Genomic DNA, 26,622 nt, shown 5'->3' with positions numbered 1-26,622 from the left:
TTTAAGTAGAAACATAAAATTTTTTCATATCAATTACCTGTAGCAGATAATTTATCTGTGCTTTAAATCAATAATTGAGGCAACATTATTAAACCTAACTTTTCTAATTAATGAATACCAAAGAGATTGGAGAATAAGAGATAAGCCACCTCTATTTCACATCCTCCTCAGTGATACTGATTCAGACCTTGTAGTCACAACATTAAAACCAGGATGAAAGGTCCTCTCAGTTTCACAGTTAATGCACATTGGCTGCCACCAGGAAAGTAACACATTTCATAAAACCATCCAAATGACCTTCACCAGCCACTAAGGGAATGCAGCGGACAAGTTCCAGCTGCTCAGAGCAGTGCTGGGAAAAGCCCTGGTGGCCATTTACATCATCTGCCACTTCTTCAGGAACACCAAACAACCTGAAAAGACATACTGATTTTCTATCAGATTCTTATATCTTCAAATGTCACTTTTATAAAGTTAAGAGCAGTTTTAGTTAATTACTTTTAACCAGTATATGACAACTTTTAACATCTAATAAGATGCTCAATACATAGGTCAAAGTAGTAGAACTGCAAAGATTGCTTTCCTTTGAGAATGGGAAAACACTGAACAAATTAGATTCTTAAATGAGAGAATGAACTATTCATAAAGTTCAAGTACATTCCCAGGGAACTCATGATAACCAGCTTAAATTCAAACAACACAGGAGCAAGAACTACACTTTTTCATGACCAAGACCAAGTAAGAAACATGTCAAGTGCTGCTACATCATAAGGCCAGCACATGGGAACTCAATGTGGGAAACAAATCAGAAAGCAAAAAGGTCATTGCATAAAGTAAACAATCATGTCAACAAATCTTGCCCGTTTCTAATTTAAGACATTGACATTGTTTACAGAAGTATTTTTATTAAATGTGATACTTTTTTTCCATTCTCCTTCTACTTCTCCAACAGGCAGGAGGTTACAGGACATCTCACACAAATACTAGCTACACTGACATACATTTTTACTGAGTATACTCTACTCTATGCTGAATATTCCCAAGGAGTTGTGGCATCTCAACATGACACAAGTACCAAAACTATGATTTCAAATACCAAGTAAAACAAATAAGAAGTTACAGTCATAAGACACTATAGACCAAATTATTTTCAACTACTGGTGTTCAAAAATAAAATAGTTACAAGCAACTAAATAGCTATTTAAAACCCCAGATTAACAGGGGGTGGCAGGGGGAAGTAATACTCATCACTGAGATATGCTGGAAATTTTGATTCTACTAGATGACAGACATGAATTTAAGGAGCAGCAAAGCTGAAAAGCTAAAGATAGTTCAATTCAGAGAACACCTAAAATACTCAACTGACAACATGACTGAAGGAGGGAAGATCTATCAGTGCAAATAGCACAGCAAGGCAACAGTAATTCTGTAGGTCTTCCTCTCTCCAGCATATTTATCAATGCATTTACATAAGCCTAGGTTATAATAACACACTTAATGTGACAGTACTGACCTCAGCTTGCAATGCCTCATTACATAACAATAGCAGCAGGGGCAGTTGGGACTCTGTTTCCCACTATCAGTTATTTCTCTTCTAAGACTAAAAGGTTATCCTTCTATTTATAGTTTTTTAAGCCAGATAACTTCAATCGGACCCTTAAAAATATTCCTGCTAACCAGGTTGACTATTCTCATTAGCAGCTAACAGGCAAAGGAACAGATTTGCTTTGGTGCCTCTACCAGGTTCAAGCCCTAGTTCCTGAGACGGTCCCCCAAATACTCCAACAACTGGGATGATAACCAAGCCAAAGAAGCAGAGTCAAACTCTGTCCCAAACCCAGAGCATTGACCAAGTCAACAATACTTACAGTCCATATTACTATATCAAGCTTTCAAGCCCAGCATGGGAAATGCTGCCCACATCTTGTTCTTAGAGCAGAAAGCAACAGAAGTTGAAAGAAGGGCAGAAAATTGGCATTTTTTTGCTGTAGTTATATCTGGGAGACATCAAAGACTACTATATATTATTGCTTTTATGCTAGAAAGTAGTCATCCTTACCATAATTCATAACCTACTAGAGAAGAAAATTTTATTTTTGTGCTTCTTGGCTAATACATATCCTAGGCCTAGAAAAGGTCTAGTTGGTCTCATAAAAAGAGACTAAGAAAAAAGTAGACTAAAAATTTACTTTTTCAAGGCCATCTCAGACAAGCACTAATCCTTTTCCACCCAGATTATTCCTCTTTTCCACCAAGGCTGTTGTTTTTTTAAGCTTTGGCTATCTTTGAGTGAAGTTATATTTTACAGTTTAATTCAGCATTGAAAAATACCAGGAGCCATTAGACTGTAGAACATTTTACCAGCCATCGAGTATTTCCTTGTTTGCACCACAAAAACTGAACTGCAAAAAGGACTAGACACTATCTTAGGTGATGTCACCTTGGACAGACAAAATTGCCTAATCAATCTTTTTGATCTCTTTTCTTGCATGACTAATACACTGAACTCCATCATTCTCCTTCCCCTCCCAAGAAAAACACTTCTGAAATGTCTTTGACCTGAGGTATCTTAGGTCATGTGAAATTAATTACCATGAATAGGTATAATTTTGCCTTTAAAAAGATTTAACACAGTTGCTAAGGGTCAGCAGTGGAGCTACAAAATGTCTTCAGAAGTACAGGACCTGACATTTACTATTATAACAAAACAACCCTTAGAGGAAAGAAAATTAAGCAGCAGAAATGGAGAAAAACATCTATTCACAGCACACCACACAAAAAGCTAGAAGACTTTGCAGTTAACAAATGAATTAGTGCCTGGTATAATGAGGAATTAACTGTTTTGATGCACATAAAGCCACAACACCCCAAAGCGCTCCAAGTACAAGTACAAGTCATCAGTTCTCCCACTGGCCTCTCTTTTCCCATTTTCCTTTGGTGTCCTTCCAGGGGAGGAGACACACCAGAGCCCAGGCAGGGAAATGCACAGGAGCCCCACACCGAGCCCTTGCCTTCTCAAAGGCTAGCTTGGAGCTCAACCCTGGAGGATGCATTCAGCTCCCAAGCTGCACTTCCACCTCTTCTTTAATCCTAAAGTGAAATGTATTTTTGGGATGACCATGGAGTAGGAAAAAGAGCTTAAGATGCTGTAGAAGTGTGGGATGTCTGGCTTTATTCACACTGGCAGGTCCTGGCCTGGCTCCAAGCCCTGTCAGTGCTGGCCAATGCAGATGTTAGGGCACTAGCACAGGACCTGGAGGAGCAGAGTCACAAATATATGCAGCAAGAACATGGCAAATGCAGAAGACTGTACATAAAAAAAAGAAATTGAGCTTGGATTGGAAAGCGATGGAACACATGATGCAAAGGAAAGGGAGGCCCAGCACTCAGGCATCCAAAGGTTTGAATGCAGCTCCTGACACATTGGAACAATGCCCCAGCCGGCTCCATTCAACAGCCTCCCATATCCAAGACTTATAACTGAGGGGCAGGGAAACCTAGTGTCATTTTCACTGAGTACTGCAAATCTCTGGGCTTTTATACCCGTTTTCCAGAGCACAACCTTCTCAGTAAAAAAAGCTTTTTTTGCCATTGCTGTGGGAAAATTTCCCAAATGCAGTGAAGAAACAAGTTTTTGGTAAAAAGACAGTCTCAAGTTTGCCAATGCTGCATCTGTAAACTTCCTCTAGTGAGTGACAGCAGTAAGTTCCGACAGGCTGTGACAGACCTGACTCCATGGGTCTAAATTAAGTTAGGGAATCATGTTTCTTATGCTGACTTTGTGTTCCACCTGCCAAGTTCAGGAATAGCAGAGGAGGAGAGGATCCAATCTGAAAGCGAATTTGGACAAGTACCACCTTGGAAAATGGGAAAACTAAAGCCAGCAAAGACTGAGTCCTGCAAGAAGGTAAAGGGAGGGCAAGGTTAGTACTGCTGAGACAAAGGGAGATGCAAAAATAGGACTGACCACAGAAGCTTCAAATCCTGTAAAGGCAGGCAAGGGGAAATGAAGGGCAGATGGAGCAGGTCTGGAGCTTTAAAAAGAAAAACTGGGTCTTGATAGGAAAAAAAAGTATAGTGACAAAGGCAGGGCAGTCTAACTCCAGATTTGCAAGGATTTGCCAGGCAGGCAAGGCTTCTGACATGAGAGGGTGTAATAGTAAGTGAGGGGGAAAAACAAACAAACCAAAAACAGGGTCAGAGAGTAGGAGTAAAGAAAGAAAATAGGGCAGAAAGAATTGTACTTGCAGGGTTCTAAAGTGGGACACAAGACTCCTGAATTCCTTAACATGCCTATCAAGTTTCTAGAAACCTTCTGGAGTTGCAAGTATGAGCTTTCATCCACTATTCTGCTCTGTAATTATAATCTGAAGCATCAGAGACCTGCAAGATGCAGCTAAAAATACCAGGCATGCTAATAAAACATGTATGTAGATAAAGATTGAAGTTATTCAGAAACAAATAACATGTGGGTACTGGAGCACTAAATTATCCTGCAGACTTGAATTCAAACTCCACTGTTAGCCAGAAGTTCCCCTGTATCTCATCAGAATCATTTAAAACACCATTTTACAAGCAATTACTGTGTGCCAGATCAAGAGAGTTCTCCTTGCTGACACCAGCATAATCATCAAGTCCCTATTCTATGCTGATCAAGCTCCATGTGAAAATCAACTAGATATTTTAAATGGTTTGATTGAGTTAGCAGAAGAGATAAACCCTCTGAATTCTGTTAAGAACTCTATTTTACATCAAGAAACGTCAAAGAAATGCCAAATCCTCTGGGATAATTTAGCTAAAGTCTCAGATTGGGCACTCAAAGTTAGTAGCCAGTTCTGACATTTACCTTTATTTGCAGTGGCTAAAAACCACTGTGACAAGACAGCATTTCTGCATTGCAGAAAGGTGCTCTGAAAATAATACATGTGAACTGGTAACTATTAATGAAGATTAATATAGAAAGGGATAAAAGGATAGAAAAGAATGCTACATAGTGTAAAGAATATACATCAGCAACCCATAAAACTAGATGGTTGAATTGGTAAGGCCATACTGACTCTTGAAATTAAGACTGGACAAAGCAATGGAAAAAACACAGTAAGTAAAAACATGACATGGCTTTATAAATACATGCTGAAATGCTCTGTCTCAATATTTATTTGAGTATAAACTTCCCTGTTGGTTAAAGCTTGGTAACAGACTACTCCTCTAACAATTTTTATTTCCTTTAATTTTAAATATCCTTACTACACAGCCCTCATAGGCTTGTGAGCTGTAGTGTGTACAGCCCTCCTAAGGTGTGTCTAAGAGAGCACTGAGTCTTGGCTGAGGACATTTATTGACCTTAAGGCTCAATCCACTTTAAATGTTTGTGCCTTGATTTCAAGGCACAAACATTTAAACACAAGCAACACACACAAATAAAAGGCATCATTCTAGCACAGTTTAAACCAAGAGCTCAAAACCAAGTTACTGTTCTTGGATCTGCACCAAGAACTCTTATCTCACCAATCAGAGTACCAAAGCAGGCACCTCACAGCACACTAGAGATACTTGAAGTGTTTTACTCACCTACCTATTCTCTGATGAGAGTAGGGAAAGACACTGCTCTTTTCTTAGATCCTCTATAAAACCTTATTGAGCTGACAAATTTAGCACTATGCAATTACAGTTTTACAATTTTTTTACAACTGTATGCTAAACTAGTTTATAAAGGCTCAACAGATTACTTTTTATTTGGTTAAATGAAGGGAAAGCAAGTATAATTAACATGGAAGGACAAGCAAAACTCTTGGAATGAAATCTGCAATTCCACACAAAATACCTAAGTTACCATACTGTTTTCTGCAATCTAAGTCAGATTACATTTAACTAACCTCTAAAATCTCTCTATCCTACTAAGCAGTTAATCAATCCAGTACACAGAAAAGGAATTTTAAACAACCTGAATGACTTGGTACATAAAAAAACTTCGACACAACAGGACTGAAATCAGTTCCTTCCTATTTTTAAGGTACAGTTGAAACTAGACTTTCTTATATTAGGTGATTTCTACTTAACACCATCAGTTTCCTTGCAATTTGAACATGCCAGTCTTCATAAATCTGTGTCTTATCATGCCAAAATAGCCATGCTCAAATTTGAATTGGACATGCAGCAGTTGTATGTTCTTTTATAGGAGTCTCTTTAATCATTAACAAGGCTTTCATTGCTTCAGGTGTTTAATGGGCCATGAAGTTGCAGAGTTACAAAGCTACAGCTACTTCAAATCCTGTGAGTATCTGACCATACCCTGTGTCAGGGAAACCCAGGAGCTTAGCAGGATCTGTCTGATTACACAGCATATAAGGAAAGACACTTTATAGGATATATCCATGTGAATACAAGCAGAATGACTGAAAACAATTTTACCTTCTTCAATACAGTGCCCACAGCACTCACAGATGTCACCTGGCACATCCTCAGTATGCCTGTCACTCATTCCCAGTATCCCTGTCATTTCCATGTTCATGTCATCTTTATGCCAGCTACAGGACTAGAGGCAGTCCTTTCCTTCTCACCACATTTTCTTCCCTTACTTGATCCTGCCCTAATGCTCCTCCTGCAGGACCACCACTCCTGGGCAGGAATCAAAAGCTGAGCATAGAGCAACCAGCTACCCACACACACTCATCCTCTGAAGTGCAAACTAGCCAAGAATGCACTGGATGCAGAGTGCTGGATATCAACTTTCAATCAAACCAAACCTAAGCCAAAATGACTCAACCAAGGCCACAAGCCTTGCATTGCCCAGTGTCCTATTGCACAGGAAGGAAAGGAAGGTAAAAATTCCTTACATTACTGATCAAGAACTTCAGAAGGACAGCACTCCAGAAGCAGCCATTCATTGCTAAAGCACTGTTGCAGCTTTATTTCGAAAAGAAAAAAAAACAAGCCAACAACCAAAAAACACCACAACACACACCCCACACCCTTTTTTATATTTATATCCGCTTTCAGGATTGCACACGCATGTCCATCTTAAATAAGAGTACACAAAATAGTAATAACCCCATTTGCAGCACCACACTAGGCAGAAAAAAAACACGAGCTTTCCCTGACAATATTCCAGGTTCTTTCACACATTCAAGCTACGAAGTAGGAAAACTTTCCACTGACAGTTATGCTTCTGGGTAAAGCATCATTTTTCTCTATCAGCAGAATGGGCTTTAAATAGCATTCCAAAGCAAACTTCACTTCCTTTATCATCCCAAACCATGAAAGATCCTTCAAGCCAGGAAAGAGAATTAAAATGAGAAATGCACAGCATGAGAGCCAAAGAACATCCAAAATGAGCAAGTAATTATATAAAATTTCAGTCAGGACTCAAGTAGCAACACCAGGTGAATAAAGCTGACTCAGCAATGGAATAAACACAATGATGAAGGTTCAAAATCTCCTGCAATGCTCTTTGAAAACTGCATGTAGAAATAAACTAAACCAAACCAAAACTAACAACCAAACAGACATGCTCACGCAAATAACTATTGTAATTTATTAACAAATAGAATCTCTCATTTTTTCTTAAAACACAGCATCAAATGTTTATGTGCATGAGGAAATTGAGGGAACACTACAGTATTTTATCTGTTTTCACTACACACGCTGACATTTTACTCAGCGTATTCAACAAGAGTAAGAGCACAGTATATTTAACCAAAATTACTCTAAACAGTGAAGCAAACAAAATAAAGTAGTACATCCAAACCAACATTACCTTGGAAAACCGAGCATTTATCCATTTGGTAAAGGTTTTTTTCTGCACATCATTGTGTTCATCTGGAGAGAGAGAATAAGAAAACAATGAGTGAAAATGCATTCTTCTTAATGCCAGAGTGTTCAATACAGGTCACATTAAACACTGTCTTGAGAAGCCGGAGAATTTTTTGCCTTATCTGTCAATAAAGGTGTTCAACCATCCACAACACTTCGGTACTTGCAGAGTCACACAAATGTTTTGCCTTTGCTAGTAACCACAGCAGCTCCTTTGCATTAGAATCAGCCTCACAGCACCTCCCCAAGCGGGTTTCTGATGCATAAAATTCACAGGCTTCCCATCTGGTGAAAAACAACCTATGAAACCATGGGCTTTTAATTAACAGACTTTGTCAACACCTTTTTGCCTGAATGCATTACTCCAAAAGGTGCTGAGGCCCTTATTCAAGCTTCTGATGCAGATAATAGCCTCTGTGGTAGAAAAGCTGCTGGGAAAACCCTTGAAGCACTGGCCTTACCCACCCTCAGCCTGCTTTTGCACCTGGGTTCAGAACCATGTTAGTGATCAGTCACAGACAATTTCATTCACGGCGTGGGAAGGGCTCAGCAGCCCTTCCCTTCAGGTGCCCTGCTGGTGTGACACCAAAGTACAACCAAGGGTGTGGGAGACAGCCAGAAGGACCCAGCAGGACAAGGAGGAAAGGCAGGCAAGCACCTGTAGGTCAGAGCAGAGGCCTCCAGCTGTGCAGAGAGAAGGCAGCTTCCCAGGATGCCCAAGGAAGCCATTTAGGAGTCGCCTGCAATTTTACAGAGCCTGTCCCACTAAACCAGGGTGAGTCACCTCCAGCACAGGACGGACACTCCTGCCTGTATCACAGGACACATCTTGGGTAAATTGCACCAAGCACAGCTAAAGGGCAGCCTGTGCTTCATCACCTGTACTTAAATGACAGTGAAATAACTGCTGACAACCAGACTAGACAAGGGAGGTTTACCCAGTATGGATTTCCAGGTCTGCTTGCTGCAGACAAGAAAATACATACATGCAGCCTGCCAAAGGCTTTAACCTCCAAATCCCTGCACAAACCACAGTGAGGGCAGTCAGTGCCTTACATCAGGCAAACTGGGCTGCAGCCCAGATCAGGAGTCTCCAAGAGCCCTTCAAGACTCCATCAGTTTCTTGGCAGACCAGCCTTGAGATACCCTTCAGGCAACCACAACATGCTGCTGTCTGATTCTCTCTTGCAGAGCCTCTTGGTGGCAGCTGGCATCAATTTTTCCAGAATCCATACCACAAAGCAGCAAACCACGATGGTTTTCAGACTAACTGTCTCTGCACTTGGAATGAAGCCATAGAAAAAGCCTGATTGCAACTCAAATTTTCTACTTCATGCAGTCACAAAAATTTATGCAGTCTGAAGCAATATCTGATTATGATTAAAAAGCACCACTTAAAAGATCATATACCTCAGCAGCAATTAAGAGTTGTACAATAAAGTTATCTATAAAATACAGATATTAAAAAAAATAAAAATCACAGAATACATCCATAAGATTTCCTACATCAAGGATCTCAACATTTCTCATTTCTGGCCTGACATGCATCTGAAGCTGACACTATCCATGTATTTACATCTAATATAGCTAGTCAAAAAGCTGTTACACACAGAAACCAACAATCAGGTATGTTTTACCTAACAGCAAGGAATAGTAGCTACAGCTCAGTCCAGATACAAGAAGTCACATTGGTAAGAGATGAAGTGTCCTGACAGTTGAAAAACTTAAACTGTAATAAATTGTTCACATCCATTTAAATTAAAACCTTTGTTCTGGGCTTCTTTTAGGCTACAGCTGAAAAACCTGCTTAGAACACAATTGTGCATGTCAGCCAGGAGCCAGTGTTTCACCCTTCTATGCCCCTCCTCTTTGGCAGCTAAAGCTGATCCAACAAACCCTACTCTTGAGTCACACCTCAAGCTCAACCAGACAAAGACAGCACAACGAATGAAAAGATTTTTCTGAGCAAGCTTCAAGATAGCTATAGCATGTGCACAACATGCCATGCTCAGAATGTTTAAACTCAAGGTGTTGTTTCAGGGGAGTAAGACACCTTGTTAACCCTGACTTTTCTCCTCAGTGGCATACACCTCCTTGCTATCAAAGACAGAACCAAAGAACCTCCTGGTAGATCCTAAGTATCCATCTCATAGGACCCTGGCAGACAATATGAAAAAAAAAAATAATATATATATATATATATATATTTAATCCATTTTTCCCCTACAAGTCTGTTTTCTTTCTTTCCTTTTAAGGCACAGGAATAGACTAGATTGACCCAAATTCCACTGTTGGAACAATGTTTTCCATTAGTTTTAACTGCAAATACTGCTTGCATTGAACATAGTGAGATTCAAACATGTTTCTCTTTTAAAATATCATTCACTAACCAGTCTGCCACTTTTGTGCCAATACCCCCAACTACACCCCAATGTACCATGATGCTTTCTTTCCTAAGGCTCCATTTGCCTTTTTCCTTCCTTAAGCATCAGTGAGAATGAAGAGTAACACCACAGTTTAAGGTATCACATTCTTATCATTACTCCTTAGCATGACAACGGCAAAGAACAGGAAGACCAGAAACAGTTGTATGACTGTGTAAAAGAGCAACACCAAAGGGCTCTGGATGTATAAATCCTGTGCAGTAGCAGCTCTACACACCCTGATCTCAGAGGGTTCAGCCCCTTCCCGAGCACAGGCGTGGCAGGAGGTGACAGCTCTGGCCAGCATTTGGCAGCTCCAGCCTGCCATGAGCCAGGACTCCCTCAGCAGGCCTTGCTCCTACAGCTGCTCCACAGCACCTCAGTCCAGTTGTGGCAGTGCTCCTGCTAGGTGTGCTGCAGTAACACACAGCACTTACTAAAATTCCAGCCCCTTTTCTCTCTTCAAAAAGAGGGTTTTCTAGGAAGAAAAAAAATCCACCAAAACCCACATGTTTGATAAATACAAACTACCTGGTCTTGATAAAAGACTTGGTGAACAAAAGTATATGAACATATGTGCCGCCTACTATCCCCTAAGGAGCAGAGCATCCTTTATTTCTTAAGCAAGGAATGAGAACCCACACAACTCACATCTTCCTAAAACATCCTGGTCAGTTATAAAATCCATAGACAACCCTTGCCAGTCAGACTCTGCTTCTATGTTTGCATTCTAAAAGCCTCTGAAACCAGGATTTTTGTAACTGGCCATTACAGCTAGTTTTGCCAAGCTTTCTCCTCTAAACCCCTGCAAAAGAAACAACAACAAAAAAAATTAAAAAAAAAAAAAAAAAGAAAAAACCCACAACACAAATGCTGATGCTTGGATAGCAACATTGACAAGTTATTTTATCCCTCAAAGTCATTTTCTATAGATTCCTACATATCTGTAAGGCTAACCCCCCGAGGCTGACATTATGATTCAGATAACAAATTAGCCACATTCAGTGAAAAACACAGTAACACCATTCAGCAAAGCACACAGTAATCCAGCCAGTCAACTTCTCACACAAGACGTTAAAAATGTCAGCAAGTTACAACCCAGTGAGAAACAAATTCACCAAGTTGCTAAAACATTCATTTCCTTTCACACTGCTGCAGCCTGACAATAAAAGCCAAGGACTGACTCGGGGCCAAATTCTGCTTCATTACCTACTGACTGTTTGCTCTGGCCAACGTGGCTCTGCCTGCCCTCCAGTCACTTAATGGACTAGTAATGGACAATGTCAGAACAGTTTGTTCCTTTAAGAGGAAATAAAAACAAACCTAAACACACACACACACAGAATTAAAACTCTTGTGATGACAAAAGAGAGAAGAAAAGCTTCCTATCCCGGATGCCTGTTTGCTGAAGCCTGCCCCTGTTACACAAGATGATGTATGTCCACCCAAGTGGCGTGCGCTCAAAAAAACCGGCTTGGGTGATCAGATGCCCAGGCTGTGTGCTGGCACTCAGTCGCCCCCAACAGCTGCTTTTGTAGCCTTACAAACCCCCTCCACCCACAACACTAGATTTAATTTCGTTTGGGGCATCTAGGAAACACTAGATGTTCAAGTCCAAGTTCAAGTCCAATCTATTACCTGGTGAATATCATGTTGGAGGGCAAAAAGGAACCTAATTAATCTAAAATTAGAGGTAAAAAGCTAAAGCCTCACTGCATGGCTGTTTGTCCTCTACTCAACCTCTGTTTCATGCTGTGAGTTTTCTTATTTCCCCAAAACACATAACATGCTTGCATGACAGAACTGCAGTATTTAGCTTTTGAAAGACAGAAGTTAATCGCACCCAAAACAGCTGGCAGAACAGCACTATAATGAAAATGCCCTGGAGAAGCACAGACTTGATTGGCAAATAAAGTACAGAAATTGCCCAACTACTCCAGCACACTTACCAAGGGTCATCTCACATTCGAAGACTTAAATTTGCCTTCACCACCTCATTATTTAGGTTCTCAGCAAAGGAATTTAGAAATAAAAGAAGGAATTAGCCTGTGGGTTTCAATTAAGACACTTGGAATGTAACGAAGTTAGAAACATCCCTTTGCCTGAGCCTTTAGGCAATCGGGAGTATCTATCGAAGATAACGCCCCACCCAAGACTAGCACACCTATGAAACCCTGACAACAGTAACAAAAAGAGGGATAAGGTTTGTATTTCTGGACAAAAAAAGCCTTTTGAAAGCAACTATCTTTTTGACAAACTCAGACTAATTCATACAGCAAAGCACACAAAATAAGCATCTAAAATAAAATTGGAGCATGAAAACCAGAGTAGTTTTTATGCCTGTAAGCAAGAACAAAAAGCCACGAAGCACCAGTTTATGACCACGAAGTTCACAGAAGCACCCCTGAGCTCATTGGAGTACTGGCTCTGACTTTATCAACACAGAAAAATCTTTATCAGCAGGCTTTGGGTTGGGCCTTTTTTAAGGACTGGGAGGCAAAGGGGGAAGGTAAGATTTTTAGTCTTTTTAAAGGAACAAAAAGCAAAAGTTGATTGTTCTGCAGATTCTCTCTTGCAACATATAATTTGCTTGTAAACTTTCACCTTTTTGCTGCAACTTTAATTTCTGCAATCAGTGGTATGCACAAAGCTTTCCCTCCTTTTTTCCTTCTCTCTCCAAATCTCAGCAGTTAGGCAAAACTAGAGTTATACTAATAGTGCATCTAACAAAAAAAAAAAAAAAAAAAAAAAAGTAACAACATCTGCCTACTGTAACCGGCATACAAAACATAGCTACCCAAATTTTAATTTTTCTGTAGAGACCAAACTATGGAATATAAGCATTATCAAAAAAATTTAAAATAAATTAAAAAATTCAAAAAAAGTCACACACCTCACTACCCAGTGTTTCCCAATAGCAGACACCACCAAAAACAAGACACCATAGACAAGTAATGAGGACCCCCTCTGGTTTTCACCAGAGTGTACTGTAAGTTTAAGCTAAATTGTGTTGACTTCTCAACAAAAATTCCCCAGCAACTGCTAACCTAGAGAAAGGCGCCCTCACAGCTGAAGGAATATTAAAATAGCTGTTTCCATACCTCCCAACAAAAGCAACCTAACACGCCACGCTGTGGTCTCAGCACATTGGAATGATGACTAAAAGGGAGGTATAGATAACCAAGCTCTCAGGAGACACAAATAATGCTCAACAAAGGGCCTGACAGCCAGGCTGGTCAGCCAGTGACCCTGCTGCTTTCATGGGATAACAGAGCAAGCCCAAGAGCTGTAAGCAGTGTTCTGAGGCTGCTCCAGAGGGTCACCAGAATCAGCAGCCCCACATGTCACCCCAACAGCTTGCAATGGGTCCCTAACACCAGGTCAAACCAAGCAGCATCAGCTCCCAGTGCAAGACAGCCCTGTAAAGCTTTCACACAATACAAATACATTTGAGTACATCCTTCACAAACTGCCCAGCACATTCAAAGAGAAGAGAAAGGCAGATAACTCCTGCCCAAAATCTACCAAAGAAGACGTTTCTAAGCAACAAACAGGAAGGCACTTAAAGAAAAAAAAAAAAAAAAAAGAGACAAAGTAAATTTATGAACACAAAATCACAAACTAGATCTACTACAGCTGGTTTTGTTATGAGCACAGATTAGGTCTCTGAATTTCTATGTGGTTATAAAGAAAATGGAATCCACAAGTTGGCGTTAGCCATCTGCTCATTTTTCTCTGCCCAAATTAGAACTGTTATTAGGCTCACTTGCACTTGTGGAGGTGATTCACAGGATATAAGGTCAGAGGGATTGCTGTGATCAACTAGTATAATCTTCTGGTAACAGAAAAGCCATCCCCACAAAAAGCCCATCTGCATACCAGAGAGGAAGCAGAGACAACAGATGTCAGAGACCCTGCACAGGCACAAGTAAACAAGATTGCTTGGACAGAGAAGGAAGCCAAGCCATAAACTGTATATATGCAAGTAGCTTTCTCTTCTAGTTACAGCAGAGTTTCAAATCAGGCAGACATCACAAACAACCTTGTTTGAACATCTTCAGGAAACGATGTTCACAGTACAGAAAACAATGTTTTGTTCTCCGTGACAAGCAGGTAAAGACAGCAGTACTGAAAAGTTACAACACTAAATTTTTCTGCCCACTCCTACTCCTCGTACTCCAGTGTCTCTTCTATCCTAACTCTTTCAGTCAGAAATTGTCCTGTTTTTCTTTTCCAACAGCCCAAAGGCTGAAATCCTAAACCCTCCTTACTTCCTGTCTTTTCACTCCAAATATTAAAACCCTTCCTGATCCACCCCCCCTCAGAGCTGCCTCTCTTTTGACCAAACTCCTAGACTCTACCATCATTCCTCTCTAAAACTCTCTAGGTCAGCTCAGCTGATCACAAACAGAAGCCGGTTCCTGAGATTTAAATAGTAATACCTGGCTCCTACATAGAACTACATGCTCCAATTTCCTAAATAGAAGGCTAAGAATGCTTGGCCTCCTATAGATCAGTGGATGCCCTCTTAGTGCCAGCTCCTGCCCACCTCTTCTCTGGCCTCTCACTGCAACTCCCATCCTATTCCCAGCACACAGGCTCAAGCTACAGGCAGTTCAGTATGCACCAGGTTGTCCTTGACATTCACATGCTGACTGGCATTTTTGACTGGTATGTTCACACAACCTCTAGCTGCTTAATTAGCTTTATAACACACAATTAGGTTTATGAATATTGGATTAAACTTCCACTAGTTACTACAAGTTGAACTAGTTACGCAGGGGAAAAAATAGGAAGACAAGTTCAATCAGATTATCCAACTTTCCTTGTGAAAATGTATTAAACCAACAGATCTAAAGAAATTGTATGCTGTTAACATTTTCAAAATTACACAAGTGCTATTTAGATGTTTCTGAAAGTTAACCTAGCATCTCTGGATACAGACCGTGTAGGATCAATTTCAGTGACAGCAGCATGCAGACTAGAGTTATTTAAAAATGCAAGGAATTTATAACCCAACAGAATTTAAGTCTTTCCTAGCAGGACAATCATAACATAGCACCTTGAGCAGTTAAGTTATGCAAAGGCAAGGTGTTAGTTTTCTGGTTTGACAGCTTCAAACCTTTAGAAAACTTGACAAAAAAAAAAAAAAAATTCACCCTAAAAAAAAAAAATTCAAACTTGTTTTCACAGTTGTATTTCATCTACGGAGGGTAATAAAAAATAAACTTTCCAATGATGACTAACTCAAAAATGAAGAAAAAAAGTAAAGACGTGTCTTTACAGAGTCTTAACACACTATCACTTGGAACAAGATTTCTAGACCAAAAACAATGAACATGTATAGTTTACACACCCATTGCAATTTTGTGACTCCTATAATCACTTTAATACCAATACAAGTTTTCCAGCAATTTCATGTGGATGTCTCAAGTGTTAAGCAAGCTTGTACCTGCATGAATCCACTTTTTTGCACCGTTCCCAAAAAGTTTACTAAAATTTCAATTGAAGTGTTTTTGTAGAAAGTACAGCATGGTAGAGGTCAGAATGTGTCTTTGGAGAGCATTTGTCTAATCCAAATCCCCAGTCAAAGCAAATTGCCCAAGGCCATGTCCAGTCAGATTTTTAACATCTGCAGAGGCAGATGCAACTTCTGAGTAACCCAGGACAGGTTTTTCATAAAAATGAAGTTTCTTGTGTTTCAGTTTGCTCTCTTTACCTCTTGTCCTTTCAATGGCCTCAGAAAAGCCTAAAAACCTTCTTTGCACCATCCTTTCAGATACTTATAAACCTTCAGTAGCATCCCTTGGATCCCGGTCCTTTTCTTCTGGCTGAACATTCCCAGCTCTCTCTTTCCCCACAGGGGGAATGCCAAAATGCCTTCATCATCATCAAACAAAGCTTCTACACACTACTGTCCTGCTTATAACAATTGACTAGCACATATAAATTCTTCACAACTAAGACTCATCAAGTGATGCCACCGTTACCAATTCCTGGGCAGGCAACGCTTGGAAGACAGAACTGGGGGAAACTGCTACATACTAATCTTGACAACAAAGTTAAGTTCAGTCTTCAGAGAAATCAAATATACAAAGGAAGTTTTAAAAAGCAGAAATTATTTATTTTGTTTCCAGACAGGCCAAGCCTGAGCTTCATTGGCTATTCCATTATTTTGTCGAGGATCAGTCACTGATGCCTGTAAAATATTTACCTTAGCCTATTAACCTTTGTTATCACAAAGATGAAACCTGAAACATAGAAGGTTTAAAGGAAGCCCTTAAAAGTCATATAATATAGTAGTGCTCCAAAGATGAAGGAGAAGCAACCAAGAAGAATAAACAGGATAACTGAAGAATTTAAATCCAAAATAGTTATTCATGCAAACTACACCAAATACTCTCATTTCCATATCTAAAATAATCCAGAAAGTTTACTACAGAAATGGTGAAAGTTTGCCTGCTTTTAGCTTCACACGACCAACCCAAAGAATGCTAAATGTCTTATACTGCCACCCAGCTCTAGTGAAGAAGATTAAGTGAAAGACCAATTTGGACTAATAAAAAAACAATTATTGAGATAAAACATTTCCTTTCCCAGTTACATTCCTTTGCTGGCCAAGGAATATTGCACCACTGGGGAAGGTTCTGCACCTTTGTGCAGAAACTGAAATGCTGAGCAGACCTTTGAGAATTTTGCTCATGGCAAAATTACTATTCTTCCTCTAGAGGTAAGAGGAAACAGTCATAAAGGTGTCTTAGCCAATTGGTGTTTTTAGTGAGATATCTTAATGGAGAAAAAATAAAGGAGAAATTGGAGTAAAGTATTATGAATAATCCCTTCTTATGGCTTCTGGCAAATATAAGATTTTCTTTTATCATTTGATCAGAACAGCAGTAAGTTGAGGCGCTGCTAATCCTATATCCTCATTAAACTCTCATTTCCTTCCCTGGCTTAGTCATTAATTAGTCCCCAAAGCTGAACCCCCTCCTGATTAACTGCTCTGAAAGTACATAAGTTCTGTTTGGCGATTGTAGGACAAATATCTGGAACACATTAAAGCAGGTATTTATGCAATCCAGCAAGCACTGATCACCAGTGTGAGCCCACTGAATATTTCACACTTCAATACAGAAAGATCCTTAAGGATATGTCACTCCTAATAGCATGAGAAAAACTGGAGAAAATAGTCTACTCTCATAAGACTCCCTCTGGAGTACTGCTTCCAGCTCTGGGGCCCCCAACACAGGGAGGAAAAGGACCTGGTTCAGCAGATCCAGAAGGTGCCACAAAGATAATCTGAGGGCTGGAACTTCTCTCCCATGAAGGCTGAGAGAATCAGGGTTATTCAGCTGGAGAAGAGCAGCCTTCCAGAACTTAAAGGGGAGCTGGGAGAAAAATGGGGAGGGAGACTACCAGGAAGTACATTGACAGGGCAAGGAGCAAATGTCTGAAAGGGAAAGAATATATTTAGATTACATGCAAGGAAGCAATTCTTTGTTATGAGGGTGGTGAGACACGGGAACAAATTGCCCAGAGAAGCAATGGGATGTCCCATTTCTAAAAGCATTCCAACACAAATCAGATGGGGCTTTGAGCAACCTCATCTAGTGGAAGAAGTCCTTGCCTATGACAGGGAGTTTGGAACAGGGTCTTTAAACTCCCTTCCAACCCAAACTGTCAAATAATTCAATGAAAGTACAGCAATAGAGCAGCCAAAAGGAGACCAAAGTTCAAAGCCTACCAAGTCTTTGGCAGAACCTGAGCCATAGGCTTTTAGCTGCCCTCTGTTTAGGCAAAGGATTATTTCCCATTCCCCATGCTTTTATTATTTAATGACAAGCCTTGATGAGAACTGTAGTGGAGCCTGTGCAAATGTAGAGTTTGATTTCTGTCACTCTAAGATATCAAGTGGGTTTGTGTACGATTTGGAATACACACATCACTTTACCTTTGTAGAAACTGACTAAACAAAACAAAAAAAAAAATCACCTAAAGAAAACAGATAATCACCTGTCATATTAGTACTGATGCCTCTGGCAACTATTCCTGTCCTGGGTGCTTTTTCAGAGAGGGTTCATTTGCATGCCTTCCCAGTGCTAAAGAGTCAGGCAACAAGCAGGCTCAGGATTCACTTTTTTGCCCTCTTTCAAAGGTCAATGTCCCTGCAGCAGACAGGTGGTGTCTAAGCCTCAGTGAGGAGGGAGCTTGCAGCCTGAGGACCAAAATGATGATAACCACCAGTGAAACAAGAAAAACGAGGACACTAGTATAAACTGGCTTAAAAAAGCTGAGACAAGCTTATGGAATTAAGAACCCACAAAAAGACATGACTTATGGCTGAAGAGATCCCTGAACCTCAAACTAGACTGTGAAAATAAGGTATTTTAGAGGAAACATCATGAAAGATGGAAGAAGTATAAGCACATGGTATCTACCTGTGGACACCACTACAGGCAATTATGAGGAAATGATGACAACTGCATGGCAAATGAAGTCTTTGCCAGCAAGAAAGGCAGGCTATACAGCAAACCAAAATAAGTACAGCCTCTGCAACAGACAAAAGCATTTGATGCAATACAAAATAATCATTTCCTCAATTTAATGGTTCATCTCAGAACACTTGGTGTGATACTTTTTAATTAATAAAAATTTTTATAACTTTCCAGTGTCATAGTAGACTAAGATCAGTCCTTAACCCCTACCCTAGAAAAAGCCAGGACAAGATCACCATTGCTGGGTCACTTAAGACAAGGGGGAAATTCTTCTAAGGCTTTGACACTCCCACCCTCACCCCATCCCAGAAAGAAAAGCTATTTGCAAGTAGTGTCCAATAATATTTGTAGCCACAAGCAGTTTTATTGCACTAGTACTTCCCAATCTCCCAAAATGCATGCTATAAGCATAGCCAGAACAACAGCTGTGCTTAAAGCTGGGGTTCAGTACAACACCCCAGTCTGAAGTTACCTCCCAGCACCTCAGCCCTCCAAAGAGGCAGGCACACATTCGTTCTACCAGAACTACCAATGCAAACACTCCCAAGTACCAGACAGCTCTGGTGAAGCAAAGTCCAAAAGGTCCAACACATTTGAGCAGCTTGTGAAGAAGGGTCTACATTGATGTGCTATTGCTCAGAGTAAAGGGGCAAATGAGGGAGAGAGAAGAGATGGGGCTAGGCAAAGATATACTCCTAGAAGCATACAAAAAAACTAGCCCTCTATGAAAGAAAAGAAAAACTCACATGATTTCCCAAAGGGGTTAAGAGAAGTCTTTTCTATTTAACATGTTTTTGCACTTCTGAGTGAGAAAGCTACTACAACAAATTAACTTCATACACACTTAAAAGAATTTCAAAGTCTCAACAAAAGGATGCATTTAATTTACCACAAAGTATAAAGCTCAGTGGCAAAAACAACCCAGCAATGCATTCCACACTCTTCAGGTTATGCAGATAAATGTAACGCCTCAATGAAGGTAATAAAAGACAAATTCTGATTTCTGAAACAATAACATTACCTTCACAGAAAGAACAGGTGATAATAACAGGGTCAAATAAACAGAACAAACCACAAGGTCATCTCCTAAAGACATCACTGTCACAATATGACTTGCTTTTGAATGTTTAGTTTTGTGTACTATAAACTTGATGTGGGTGGAAAAGTGGGGAATGCATCTAGAAAATACTTTCAATTTTTTAAAATTAATTTCTACAAATTAAAAAGCAAGAAAAGTGTACCTTCAACACTGTGTATTGCTAATTATCACAAATAACTTCAGTATTTCTCAGTTTTACCTGCATCACACAAGGTAAAAACAAAAACAACGTGATTGATGAAATTTGCTACAACTTTTAAGTTGTCGCATTTTAACCTATCATCTTAAACCACTGTAATATAAAGACAGTTGAAAACCTTTACCAGCTTTAATATTAAAGTTATTACAAGATTTTTCTACAGCTGTTTGTTCCTTTGGACAACAATCCTAAAAACTAAATCACAAAACCACTTTTTTTTTTTAAGAAACACCATTTTTATCCCTGACACAATGATATAAGAAGATTAATTTATATAATACAGATTAGTCCTTCATACCTGAAGATATCTAATTTCACTGATGTCGACTACCACTTTCAATTTTCCATAGCTCTCTTTAAAAGTTACAATATTTTCTTGTCCAGAAGACAATAGCAAAGCAGCAGCACACCACAAAAAAAAAACAAAACAAAAAAACAAAACAAACAAAAAAAAGAAAAGAAAAAAAAAAAAAAGACAAAAACCAAGAAAAAATTTTTAAGCTGCAAAGAAGCAAGGGAGTGGGAAACAGCAGTAGGGATGCACAGAAGGGCATATAAACTCATGCACACTGCTGTCTGAAGATCATGGAAACAAGCTACAGTACAGCGTTCACATTTCAGGCTGCCCACCACTGACACACAAGCAACCTGTGGCAGAAGAATGACCCTTCACAAAACCCAAGTATTCATGAAGCCTACCACAAATGGAGAAAGGAAAGAATTCCTGCAGCTGCACACACATCTACAAGCTGGTGCAGCATAACCAAATGCATCCTAAATGTCAGTCATGTACCTACCCTGCTACTTGCTCAAACAGCACAAGAGACATCATCACTGTCCAACAGGTTTGGGAATGAAAATAAACAGATGAGTAACTCAAGTGGCCAGAAGATACAGAGTCTTCATTTTCTTCATAAAATGATTCTACTAATTATTGCTATGATCCCCCTCAAAGTTACACAGTCCAGCTAAGAACAGCTCTGGGAGTGTTTAAAAGGCATTACAGACATGCTTTATCCTACAGCATCTTTTTAGTCCAACTATGAACTAGCATGACTAGCTTAACAAAATGGCATTTGCAGACTTCAGTTGACTGAGAAACAGAAGCCTCAAATTTTCTAAATGACAAGTGAAAACTGAGTGAAAGGGGAAAAGTGCAAGGGAATAATCAGAGTGGGCTTCTAAAGAGGCTAGGGGAAAAAGCAATATATGTGAAGCTTTTTGCTCTCAAAAGAAGTAGCATAATTAAAAGATCACTTAGCAACCTTTACACTCATTTCAATTTTGGTGCATTTAATTATAACCTTCTACATGTGCGAGACTTGTCTGCAGCCCTGCAGAGATAAGTATACAATAAAAACAACAGCTTGCTAAAAACTAAACAAATGAAAAGCTCAGAAACTTTAGTCTTGGCACATTGTTCCACTCTTCATGTCACAATGCTTCACTGTTATTCCTCCAGTCTTTACATGGCTGCAAAAAGGACAAGCAATTAATACTGACTACCAACCTTCTAATCCTTCAAAAGCAGAATGAAATTTGGGCTCAGTAAGAGAGCATTAGAAGATGACAGAGAACTCCAGCTGCTCAGTTGTAATAACTGCATCTCTTAGACTTGAACATTATGGAAAAAAACCATGGAAATATTCAAGAAAACCCTGAATTTCTACCAAGAATGAAGCATGAGTGTGTTTGTAATTGCATCAATTACAATTGTATCAATTATGACACAATTTCTTCATCTGGATTATGTCAGTCTCCAAACTACAGGACAGTAGAAAAGAATTTGGGGAGGAAGAAGATGCAGACAGAAAGCAGGTACCAGTTAAGATAAAACCTTAAGAGTTAAGACATAAATGAGTAAGTGTCATATTATAAGAAGATCAGGAAAAATAAAACAAGCCTGAGAAATGGAAGATATTTATCAAATAATTTCAAAGAAGTATTTAAGCATAACAAAAGGAAAAAAGCTGAAAGTCACACAAAAAAAAACTACTAAGAGCAGCAGGAAAATCATAATTCTGCAAAGTCAAAAGACACACACCACATCACTTCCCTGTATCAGGGAGATTACACAAAAAAAAAAAATCCAAAACAGTTTCTTTGACAACATAAGATACTGGTTTGGAACTTCAACTTTCTTAACTGCACATTTGGTTTCTTGCAAAGGTGAAAGCTCAACAATTCACTTATACTGCCATGAAAACACAACAGGAGAATGAATATGCAAAGACAGTAACAAAGAAAAAAGCTTCCTTGATTTATTAGACATGAGGGAGCACTCTTCCACTGCAAAGCAATCAATAATAAAACAAGAGAATCAGAGATTATGTATTTGTCTCAAAAGCATTCAAGAGCTAGTGCTAAGCCAGTAGAACCTTTCCCCAAGACCAGTTGCTGTTTGAGCCATTTTACAGGAATTTCTACCAACTCTAGCATCAACTTTGCTCTGCTCCTCCAGACTAAACTATGAAAGACAAGATGGCTACAGATTTATTCAGCATCACATCCAATTTTGAATTAAACAAGGAGCCCTAACAGGACTATATGCTAATCTACTGAACTAATGAAGAACATTTTTTTTTTTTTTTAATTCCTTCAGCCACTCATAATTTGTACACACATACATGTTTGATTCTGTTTGGATTTGGTAGGGCTGATTTTTTGTGTGCTGTTATTTGTGTGCTGTTACGTTCACTGGCTAGAGTAAGTTTTTTTTGGCTAGTCCAATCCCATCTTATAAAAAAAGAACACATTCACACTTTCAAAACAGTAGCTAATTATTTACCTGATATCACTCTGCTGTGTATAATGTTCAAGGATATTGAGCAGGACTGTTAGAACATAGGCTGTTAGAATATACACGTTGTCACTGAGATCTGACTCACCCTCTGTCCTTCTGGAGGCTGACAGCTACTAAGCCAGCAGAGGGGACTGGAGACAGGACAGCATGCAGGAGCAAGGAACACCATGCTAGGACTTGAGCAAAAGGGACTAGGAAACTTGCACTGCTCCTGCTGATGCTGGCTGTGACCCAGCCCCACTGCTCCTGCAGGCTCCTTCAGTTGATGCCATCAGAAGCAGGAGCAGTGCTCACAGACAAGCAGCTGAACGCTGCGTGTGCTTAGCAGCTGGCCAGGACCATTTCTAAGATGCTGCAAGTACCTAATGCAAGTCTGCATGCCTCAAACACGGGTTTCAGAATCACACACAAAGAAAGACACAAGGACACACTGTCAGCCAAATCCTGCTCCCACATCAGTATATTTGCTAAACCAAATTTTGAATTATTTTCAGATATATTTAAGTTTTAGACCAAGAGTCCATTCTTACCATGTGAAAATTTTTGGACCATAGGGTTTTTAAAGCTCAAAAGCCTTGCTGAGAAAATCCAGCTTTTCTCTCAAAAAACATTCTAATTGAAAATATAGTTTGAATAAGCAGGTTTTTCATTCCCATTGGGGGAGGGTGGTATGGATTTGGAAATTAAAGAGTGATTTTGGGGAGATGGAGGCAGGTAGGTAGGTGTTTTCATTTTTCTTCCTTGTTTTGCTCTATCCTATTCTAACTGTCAGTAAGTTTTAAAAAAAATCCCCTCAATCAACTCTGTTTTGCCCACAATTCAAACTGGCAAGTGATATCCCTACCCCTACTTCAACTCATGAGCTTTTAGTCTTATTTTTCTCCCCCTGTCCAACTGAGAGGGGAGTGAGGGTGTAGTTGGGTGGGCATATGGCAGCTGCCAAATCAAATCACCACAGCAGCTGAACAGCAAATTTGTTATGCAGGGTCAAAGACAACATTAACTGCAACAAGGCACACTGACAGCAATTTATATAGAAAAATCTTTCCCCTTAGCTCAGAGAAGAATGTCCAATACAATAGCAAGATAGTTTACCTGGCCATAAAATAATTCCAGCTGGGGACAAACTCTTAGAGTTACTTTTATTACTTTAACAAAAATAGTAGAAGACACACACACACCAAAAAAAAAAAAAAAAAAAAAAAAAAAAAAAAGAAAAGAAAAGAACCACCACACAAAACCAACCACCAAATACATTAAAAAAACCCCAGAGAAGCAAGATGAATGCTCTATATACAAACAATAAAGTCTATTATAGTATTGCTAACTGTAACTCAAATAATTTGATCCTAATGAGTTAAATAGCACTGTTTTCTCATTTTAATCCATTGTAAAACAAAATATCTTGGAAGGTTAATATCTTGCATTATCAGCAATAGCTTGGTTTCTGTTTCAGATGCAAACTTAAAAAAAAAAAATTTTGTTAAAATAAACACTTTTGTCCTCCTTAGTGACAGGCAGATAAATCGCTTAAACCAAAAAATACCACCAACAGAAGGCTGGCACTGTGCACTGAAGTGGGAATAAGGGACAATTTGAATATTTTCAAGAATATACCACATCACTATATTAGAGACAGGAATGAAACTGCATCAAAATCAACTAAAAACACAAGAGGCATACTGTGATTGGTTTAATTCTGTCTAGGCACTAGGACTTGCAACTCTTTCTGCTAACAACGTTTGTATAATCAGATCAAAATCTGAAAGGATAAAATACTTGCTTCCATTTAACTATACAGCACATTTACAGCTTGCTTAATACAGCAAAGTTCTCCATCAGTACATCAACATTTGCTACTCAAGTTTATCAACTACATTTTCTCTCACTTTTATTAATGAGAAATGAGCTTGAACACTGTGGGAGACTCTACCTGCATTCAAGACTACTAAACAAAAGGCTGAGGCATGTTCCCACAGGAAAGTTATCTGTGCAACCCACACTTGGAACTTTTTTTCAAGCTACTGCAGTTACTGCTTGTAGATAAGATAAGGAATGCTTGCATGAGATTTTATGGCAACAGATATGGAAATGATGGCAAGACATCAGGTGACAGAGTTTTATGGTTTTATTGTACACAATGCTAAGAATCCCAGTGTATTAGCCTTCAAACTCAAATTGCCATCAGCAAGCTAAAACTTATTCACTGTAAGGAAAATGACAATAATTAGTAGCAAATTGTGTGGTAAAAAAAAATGCAAATTCTACATTACAGAAAATCAGCATCTAGTTTGTTTTTCTATCTAGTAATACAGATTAGCTTTCAGATATTCAATTCCAAGTTTAATATTATCCGTTTAGTTGCTGCAAATAAACACAATTTACTTTCTTCATTAGAAGTATAGAAATGGCAAGTAACCCTTTAGAAAGGGGTGTGCCTGACAAATTTGGCAAAAGAATCTGTATCAGGACTTTAGGAAGGGAAAACGTTTTAGAGGGGATCTATTATTCTGCTTTCAGAAAGTAACAACTTTACTATCTCTTTGCTACCTTAAAAGCAGCAGTAGAAATGTTTTCCTTGTATATAAGGTAACTCTGGTCACACAAGCCAAGTGAATATTGATTTTACTATAGCTGAGCTAGGAGCATAAGTTAATTTCAATGGTCTGCACAGAATGTTTTACAAATTGCTTTAAAAATACTTTGCATTACAAGGTATTAAACCAGCTAAGAACCTTTTAAAATAATCTGAAGCTTAAAATGATTGAGCTGCACAATTTTATCAGGGTAAAAAGTACAGCTGAAAGCAAGAGAAATAGTATTAAAGGCTGCACTCCAGCAGCTCATAAAGCCAAGCAGGATGCTTCCTTTCAAACCAGGGCAGGCAGTCCTGAAGCTGTGATGCTGGGGCACAGCTCGGGGCAACCTCGCCAAGGCACTGGGCTAGCGTCACCAGCACAGGAGGGGATGGGCAGGGACAGGACCTATGCACTCCAGGCTGGCAGATCACATCACAGGCCTTAATTTCGAGTTAATCAGACCCAGGACAGTTTACCCTGAGCAACACTATCTCAATAAAGAGGAGATATGTCATGGATATGTCACAGTACAAAATCCACACTGTAGTGAAATTCAGCAAGACAGACACAACCACTCTGCTGCTCTCTGCACAAGGGACCCGGAATGCTCTGCTGGCTGTCAATTATTAGCGAGGGCTGCCAGTGCACACACTCGTGTGACAGCTTTGATTCGGGCAGACACAAGGGCAAAGCTGCTGGCTGTCACCCTGCACCTCGGACAGCACGTCTCCATTTCGGCAGAGAACCCTCGAACCACGCGCTGCTTTTCCGAACGCTTCGACAGAAATCCATCTCCGCAGTAAGCGGGGTCCGAGCGAGGGCGTCTCCTTGCCCTGCAGCACCAGCCTGGCTCTGACCCGCGGGAAGGCTCAGCCAGGGCATTACAGCAATTCGCTTTCCCAGCCGCCACACAAATGAGGTCACACAGCCGACCGCGCCGCTGCCAACTCCTGCCCGTGCACCGGGGAGCAGCAGGAAGCAGATGGAGCCCTCCAGTGAAGGCCCGCAGCGCTGCGGTGAGACACGAAGGGAACCAGCGGCAGACAATTCCCCGCTCCGGGAACGCGGGACCCGCACGCAGAGCGAGCCACGGGCAGGGCTCAGACTGCCAAACACTCCCCGCTACAGCTTAAACAAGGGACCCTGCTGCAGCACAACAGAAAACATTTCCCACTTGGTCAGTGCCTAGGTGCATTTAAGAGTTTAATATAC

At 39.8% G+C, this 26,622-nt stretch overlaps 1 protein-coding gene across 4 annotated transcripts in view; it reads right to left on the bottom strand.

Moving 5' to 3' along the window:
- Positions 1-26,622, bottom strand: part of UTRN (utrophin) — a 329,881-nt gene that overhangs the window by 265,209 nt on the left and 38,050 nt on the right. For all 4 annotated transcript variants that reach the window (XM_056488825.1, XM_056488823.1, XM_056488826.1 and 1 more), the window contains one exon: positions 7,757-7,818. In XM_056488825.1, the coding sequence (XP_056344800.1) occupies positions 7,757-7,818 (62 nt within the window). The remainder of the gene's footprint in view (positions 1-7,756; positions 7,819-26,622) is intronic.

Source organism: Oenanthe melanoleuca, chromosome 3 (genome assembly GCF_029582105.1).
Source record: "Oenanthe melanoleuca isolate GR-GAL-2019-014 chromosome 3, OMel1.0, whole genome shotgun sequence".
Taxonomy (NCBI): domain Eukaryota; kingdom Metazoa; phylum Chordata; class Aves; order Passeriformes; family Muscicapidae; genus Oenanthe; species Oenanthe melanoleuca.
This window is presented reverse-complemented; position numbering and strand designations above follow the sequence as displayed.